We start from the raw sequence: 7,827 nt of genomic DNA, 5'->3' as shown, positions 1-7,827 counted from the left end.
GTGTCTGTCTGAGTGAGTGCGTGGGTGATTGAGGAGTGCTTCTTCCTTTTCTTGCACGTCGTTCCCCTGCCTCATTAGAACCCATTCAGTCAATCAAGCATGAATCCCTAACACAATAACATGCAAAGTGCTTTGTCTGGGTGTAATTGGCCTTGCCAGAGCTGTTTTTCTCACGCGGTTAGCTTCACTCGCCTCTCTCAGACCGAAAAGGCGGCTGGCTAGGAGAGGATGGAGAAGGGAAAAAAATGGATTAATATGAGGAAAGATTTAGAAGACAAAGATGGATGTGCGAGAATGAATTATTTGCTCTTCATTTGAAAAATGAAGAAAATGACCTGTGTGGATGCATGTGCATTAGCCCTGTGTCCGCTCATTCCGAACTCTGTCTGTCACAACCTCACATGTCAACTGTACCATGACAGACCACCTGACTTCCGCCCCCCCCCCCCCCCCCCCCCCCAAACACACACTCACACGCATGCAAGGGGCTGCACGCACAGAGGAAGGCATAATAATGGGGGGTGGATAACACAGAAAAGTGTCCCCGTCTGTATCCATAGTTTGTTTTGCCAGGACGTGTGACACGGCTCACTGGCGCGTTGCTGCATACTGACCCAACGGCCAATCTGCTGAAATTGTGTGGTGACATTGTTGATCAAGCAGTGTGGCGTGAGCTTTGTAGGCGTTTAATTGTTTCAGTGGTGCAGGGAAATGCAGTATGTGTGTTTTGTGTGCATATTTGGAGGTTTGTATGTACTTTATGTGTGCTACATGTGCATATTTGGAGGTTTGTATGTACTGTAAGATTCACTCCACAGATGATCATCAGCAGTCAAATACTGCCATCTACTGACATTATAGAATAACTTCTGTCAAAAAATATATATACATGTATATATATATTTATATACGTATTGCATATATGCAGTCACAGTTCGAGTGTAGATTTAGCTTAAAGCTATTAAAGATTAAAGGCAGTTCTAAATTAACACAGCAGGATCACTGATCCGTTTAACAAAATAAAACTAATTATCTTATCTTATTTATCATCCTGCCAGGCTTTCTGTATTTTTTTCTCTTTTCCTCCGTTTTCTCTGGCTCGCTCAAATCAATGGCCTTGTTTTCTTACAACATCACCTCCTAGTGTTTTCACTTGTCCCTCCCTGCTGGATGCGATTTGGACGCCCTGTCCCTGTGCAGTGGATATGCTGTGAATCAAAAAAGCCAAATTAAATTGCCTAATTGGTTTGCTTGGGATGGGTAAAACAGATTCAAATTGATTACCAGTAATGGCCTTTTGTAGAGTCACATTGGCTTCTGCTGTTTGAGGAGGATTTAGCAAAACTAATTAACTTGCCTCACCTCATACACAACCTCCTTCTTTGTCGTGTTCCGGGAGCTTTTCCGTCTTTGCTTTTTCCCCTTTCTAATGCTGTCCATCATACTTGTCAAAATAAAAGGTAAGATGGTGATAACATAACTCGATAACAATCATTCAGGCCTAATTGGCGGAAAACTGTCACATTCCGGTGCTGATAAAAGGTTTACTTCCCCGGGTCTACTGTTACAAGAATAGCCTGACAAGAGATAATTTAAATCTCTCTTTCAATTAAATTGGCTGTGCGTGTTTGCTTCCACACCGCAGCTCTTGCTGCTGCTGCTGCTGCTGCTTGCCTCAACCGGGGGAAGAAAAAGTAAGATGTCAAGGTCACATTTTGTCACACAAGCTGATTAAATCCCCTAATATGCCCCCCCCACCCTCTGCATACCTGCCTGAATGTTTGTCCGTCCTCCCCATCAAATATTATCACACCCAGAAATGATATGACATTTAGCGTGGGTAAAATTTCAATCACTTAATAGAATTCTATTAATTACATTGGGGGGGGGGCGACTAAAACAGATGTCATCTGTGGAAAGGTGAAAATTTTCTCACTGATGACTTTTAGAAGTAATTTATTTTTCAGCAAATACCCAAAGCCAGATTGAGGAGTCTGTGTTATTTGCACTGTGCTTTGCAACTAAGCAAAGTCACGTCTTTCTTCAGCTTTATTCCGTGCTACTAAATGCAGTTGGGGTGAATAACCCCGGACAGATGAAGAAAAATAAATTAGGCGTTTATTTATAGCAGACTTTATGGATTACAGTTGAGTGAAGCAACCCTCCTCCGCTTATGGTTCGATAGATATTTAGGAATAATGACTTAAGTACCGCTGTTTAGTTGGATTACACGCAAAACCAAAAAAAGTATCACAAATACTGTTTAAAGAAGAATTTAATTATCGTATTACTTTATAATGTGCTTTTTGCAAATTAGTATCAACCACTGTAGGTTTATGCCGCATATTTATTGGTGGTCACAAACGTGAAATAAAATAACTTTCTGAAAGGTAAAGATTCTGCTGAAAAATAAAATGAATATTGGCTGGGAATAAACAGTCAGCCATCACTAAACTGTCCAGGCCAACAAAATGTGGTTATATTGAGTGATTGAGTTTGATTGGCATTTTGTGCTGGGTGTATTGCTTATGACTTATTCACACACTCTGGAGTCACATGATGAATTGAAAAAAACACCTTTAGTATTCCATCACTGTTTGCAAAAGATGACAATGAAACTTTTTTTTTTCATTTAATTTCTCAGAGCACAGGTTAAATGGTAACCGATCCTCGGGTGGCTTGAGTGTCACAGAAGGAAGATGAGATAAAAGGAACGGCTGATCTTGAAAGTATATATTGACGGTAACAGATGCCAAAAAGCATAACATTCCTAATGGCCTTTTTTTTGCCATAAAGGATTTTCAACCCCAGAAAAGTGTATCATTTCTCACTTGCAAGATCTTCTTAGAAACCACAGAAAGTGACTGTCGATACCGCAAGGAAATGCTATCTGATCGAGCAAAAAGTTCAAAGAGGAGACCGAAGAGGAGATATTCCTTTCAACGTCTGAAACTCACCACAGCTTTTATCTTTGGCCCGAGACTGTAAAGGTCTCTTGAGCAACACTTTAGAACAACTTTGTGGACAATGAAAAGCCACAAAATCGTAATAACCTACATGTTTATTTTTTTGCAATTCTCATTGTAAAAAATCTACATTTGATTACAGTCTTAGTCAAACAAAAACAATTGCAGATACAGAAGAAAGATCCTACCAATAAAATAAACTCAGTTTTGTTATACAATTAAAGACAATTCCCTTTTCTCCTCCTCACTGAGAAACGTCCTGGACCTGAAAAACAATAAGCACAGAAAAAACTGTTCATTGCCATCAAAGTGCAATGCACGTTCATTCTTTCACGTGCATCTGTGCAGACACCTAGAAGTTTGACTTCTTTGACTTGTTTTAATAGTATGTGTTTGCAAGGGAAGGAAGTCTCCGCTCACCTGCTCACACCAGGGGGTAACTCGATGCAGTGGCGATTCCACACTGGTTGTGCTTGTTCCTGGTCATCATGATGTAGCCCTTGTCTCCCCATCCATGACCCCAGCTACAGGAACACACTCATTAAGCAATGGCTCTACGCAAGGACAAAATGATCTGTAACAACTCGTGCAATGTGGAGTTATAAATAGGATGTCCGCCTACTGCTGCCTGTGACCACGAGTTTTGACAGGAATTCCGTTCCTTTAGTCAAAGAGCAAAAGATGTGGTAGTTTACCTGTTCTTTACCAGCCAGTAGTCGCGTCCGTTGTCACTCCCGTAACCCACAGCCAGAACACCGTGGTCCAGCTCTGAGCTGCTGCACTGTGGCTCATCATACACTCCTTGTAACACGAAACCACGGATTAGACAGGCATAACGATAGCCCCCCCCCCCAAGACTCCTTTTATTCTGCATTTGACGAGAACGCAGTGTTTTAAACTGTTCACCTGAGTCGTACAGCTGGAAGGACGGCGGAGAAGCATCGATGGCGACGGACACGGGTCCAATGGTGGCCACGGCCTCCTTTAGTGCATCCTCGTCGCCTTGTGTCACATCGACGTAGCCTGTGCACGTGGCCCCGCTGTTGGCGGGATTGTAACGACACTGACCATCCTAATTGAGAGAAAATGTTACCAGCAATTTAAACATTGTTTTAAGTATATTTACAATGTTTTGACATACAAAATAATAATAAGAATTTAAAAAATGTGAAATAAGCCCGCATGGGAAATAGAAAGGGGAGACGATTCTGAATGGCTTGTTAAACCGCATGTTATCTGACTGTTGTATTATTTCACAGTTTGAGGGTTAGTAACATGCCAGATACCCAAGTAATGGAAGAAAAGGTTTCAAGAGTGTTCATGGTAAAGTCTTTTGAGAGATGGACTTGTCAATGAACAGGCCTTGCAATTACAGTACGCCTCTTACCACCGTTACTTCTGTCCACAAGATGGCGCTGTTGGATATCTATTATACAGATGGCTGTGGTCTTAATGCACTCATTTCCATCGGCAGCTGTGACACTGGATGCTGTATTATAAAGATGTATCAATCACACTGCTTTCCATTTACCTCAGCTTCATACGGGTATGAGTCCTCTGTGTCTATCCCTCCGTTGTCTTGGATGTACTTGAATGCGTAGTCCATCAGGCCTCCATTGCAGCCCATGTTGCCGTAGCTGCTGGAGCAGTCGACCAGCTGCTGCTCGCTCAGAGACACCAGCTTCCCTGTCTTCCTGAAGGTCTGACCCTCTAGCGAGCCAGTCTGAATGAAAACATCATGGGATTGACATCAGAAGACGGTTGTGTTTCCCGCATTACCCAAAAGAGAAGACCCCCGCTTGTTGTAGTACATACCGCACTGAAGGCCCAGCAGGAGCCACACTGTTTCTGATCCTTGACATCAGTGACGTATCCCTTGTCCCTCCAGTCAACAGATTTGGGCAGATCAGCTCCTTTCGTCAGCCGAAAGAAAGCGGAGCCCCGGCGAGGCAGAGACGCGTTGAAGGTGCCTAAGCAGCCCATGGAAATCAGGCTTTTGTACTCTTCATTTTCCTGAAGAGGGATCAAATTCAGTACCTCATTCAGTCACTTGATTAGGTCTTCATCCAAAACGTACTGTATCCTCACAAGCTGACTGCAACCAAATGATACTGATGACCCTTATAATCACAAAGGTAGAAAGTGAAAAGCCAAATAATGGCAGAAACCACATGTTTGTCCGCGTGGGCTTACCATGTCAGCAAAGAAGGTCATGCCGAGGCGATAGGACTTGATGCCCTGATCTGCCAGCATGTTGTGCACCAGCACCAGTTTGCGGTTGCTGAGCCAGATTTCCCTGCGTTGAGCCTCCTCTGCTGGAGAGTTGTAGGACCTTCCTGCCAATCAGAGGAGGAAATAGTCTGTGATGAATTATTAATCCTTATTCCAGATCTCCCAGTATTAGCTAACAAAGGAAATGTAGGCTGTGTAACCGAGAACACACAGGCAGTACTTTCACGGAAACCTGAACATGATCTACTACACTTGACAACGGACTACAATAAAAGAAACTCTTATAAGAATATCTTACCAAACTTGAGTTTCCAGGCGTGAAACTCCAGGTCTTCCAGAGAAATGCTGGCACAGCTGGCACAGCTGGCCGCTGCCAGCGCAGCAGCAACCAGCAACAGTTTCATCCTGAACGACACGAAAGCAGAAAAACAGTGTGACTTGCAGGAAACCACACAGGTTGAGACTGAACTTTAAGCAAACGCTAACTGCCGTGACGTTGGGCGTCACATGCCTTCTGCCACAGTAACAGACGTGTTTCCCCGTTTCTTTGAATCTGTCATCTATCCCTCCCTCACATTCTTTCGGTTTGTTCGTTTGGATGGCTGCGCTTGCATTACAGGAAGAGCCTGCTTGTCTGTCGATGCATGTTTGCTTACCTGCTTCTACGTTGTGTGATAAGGGAGCAGAGGTATATCCACCTGTGGGTAATGCAGGGCTGCGTTAGGTAGACATACTTTTATAGCTGCCGTCGTGTTATGAAATGCATTACGTCCCGTCAGGTGGCGGTCAGCCGCTCATAAAATATGAAGGAAGAGAGAGTAAATCATTGAAATAGGGAATAAGTGAGTGATGCATAAAAAAACATGTCTTGTGATGCCATGCTTTTGGGAAACGTGTATCGAGGTCATAGAAGAAGTACCTTACATTACAGTGCATTTTAATTCATTTTCGTTATCGTTTTCTCAGCCAGTCATCGGGATGCCATCATGTGAAAAAAACACCGCTTCGTGATTCCTGTCATGCCGTCACCCACTAATTATACTGGAAAGCTCTGCAACTTAAAACCAAACTCAAACACAGTTGTTTTTAATTTCCTTTCCGGTCTCCACATCCTGTTTTCAACATAAGAATTGAATTGCTCAGCAAATTTCACATTTCCGTTATTGTCAGGAGCATGAGTACTATTCTCCAGTCAATCACAAAAAAAGAGACCAGGTGAAGAACAAACAAACAGAAACAGAAGCTGGGAATTTACTTCATAAATTGATTTCTCTTCCAATACATGGTGGAAACAATGTGTGGGTTGAAAGTCGAATAAAATCTTGTATCAACAATGTATTCATATTCATTTTTCCATGGTAGGGGTTTTTGCTTGCCTGTTGTCTCTTTGCTTGGCTGCATGTCTGTCACAAGACTTAAGACCATAAAGAGGCTGAAAAAGTCAAAGCTAAGCTCAAAGTTTACAGATTAAACAGTAAACTCAGCCTCTTGTTTCTACTTAGTTAGTCTGCAGTTTCTCAGATATGCAAGATGTCCTGTTTTGTGTAAATGATTGAGGTTCTTTTATAAAAGCTATGAAAATAATCCTGCACGAAACTAATAGGAGCAGAAACAGGGCTGCTGCTTTTGTATCTATTATAGCAGGTTGTTGATGTTTGAATCCTACAACCTTCCAAAACGTGCTCATAAAAAGTTGTGGAACAAGTCAGATAATTGACTTAATACCACAATGTCCTCTTTAGCAATTTGAAAGCCTTCATAAAAGTTTTTGAATAAGAATACCAAATAATCTTTTGAAAATTATATTAAAAGTATCAAAAGTAAAGAATACTTATCACTCACAAATATGGCCCGTATAACTAATGTATACACGACATTCATGGATAATGTGTAGTACTCCCGAGCACACATTATAAAAAGCTTTGGAAATGCTGGCCCACAGTTTGAAAAGAGCAGAGAGCAAGTTTTATTATTATTATCTCACATACTATAAAGCAACAGTCAATAATGGTTCACGGGTCAGCACAACGCAAAGTTCATAGCTCAAGGTTTCTGAGTGCTTGTGTGATCGACCTCGAGAAAGAAGTGAGAGTAAAGCCTGTGTGGATGTTTTTGTACGGAGAACCCACCTCCAAGATGGGCAGTTGCGTGTGCAGGAGCTCATTGATTTGTAGATAGAGTTACACAGTATGCGATATGTCTGAAACTGAATCGAGCAAATCAGTTCTTTCTGGTGCATTTATTTCAGTGGATATAACACTGACACTAATGCAGCTTTACATGAACTGAAACTGACAAAGTGACGGACAGCACAAGTTAAACAAGCTGTCTGGGAAATACTTAAAACTCACTTCCCTTATTTAAAGTCAAGCCAGGAACAGTACATGGATTAAATCACATGAGGGTTTTTCCAAAACTACTTTTGCACAACATATGATGCAATACACGGTCCACATTACTGTAACAAACATTTTCAACATTTTTAAGATTTGTCGAAACTAACTACACTAGTCGAAACTAACACACACCCAAAGTGTTTTATGAGCATTACATCATCGAAATATAGGCAGTATCTTCATTTTCTCAGTCATAAGTGTGTTCTATAGAAGTGCATTTTGGGGCGTAAAAT

At 41.9% G+C, this 7,827-nt stretch overlaps 1 protein-coding gene across 2 annotated transcripts; it reads right to left on the bottom strand.

The window, feature by feature from the left end:
• Window positions 1-3,043: 3,043 nt before the first annotated feature.
• Window positions 3,044-6,013, bottom strand: ctsl.1 (cathepsin L.1). Of its 2 annotated transcripts, none has more exons than XM_078090022.1 (9): window positions 5,855-6,013; window positions 5,497-5,603; window positions 5,160-5,302; window positions 4,782-4,979; window positions 4,498-4,689; window positions 3,873-4,038; window positions 3,662-3,767; window positions 3,387-3,490; window positions 3,044-3,231 (listed from the first exon to the last, which is right to left on the bottom strand). In XM_078090022.1, exons 2-8 carry the CDS (start codon window positions 5,600-5,602, stop codon window positions 3,391-3,393), a joined length of 1,011 nt encoding a protein of 336 aa, XP_077946148.1. In that variant the 5' UTR covers window position 5,603; window positions 5,855-6,013; the 3' UTR covers window positions 3,044-3,231; window positions 3,387-3,390. The 2 variants fall into 2 exon arrangements, with proteins under 2 accessions (XP_077946148.1, XP_077946149.1); XM_078090023.1 differs by having other exon boundaries at window positions 5,710-5,858.
• Between the last annotated feature and the right edge of the window lie 1,814 nt (window positions 6,014-7,827).

The sequence above is a fragment of the Gasterosteus aculeatus genome, chromosome 15 (assembly GCF_964276395.1).
Source record: "Gasterosteus aculeatus chromosome 15, fGasAcu3.hap1.1, whole genome shotgun sequence".
Taxonomy (NCBI): Eukaryota; Metazoa; Chordata; class Actinopteri; order Perciformes; family Gasterosteidae; genus Gasterosteus; species Gasterosteus aculeatus.
This window is presented reverse-complemented; position numbering and strand designations above follow the sequence as displayed.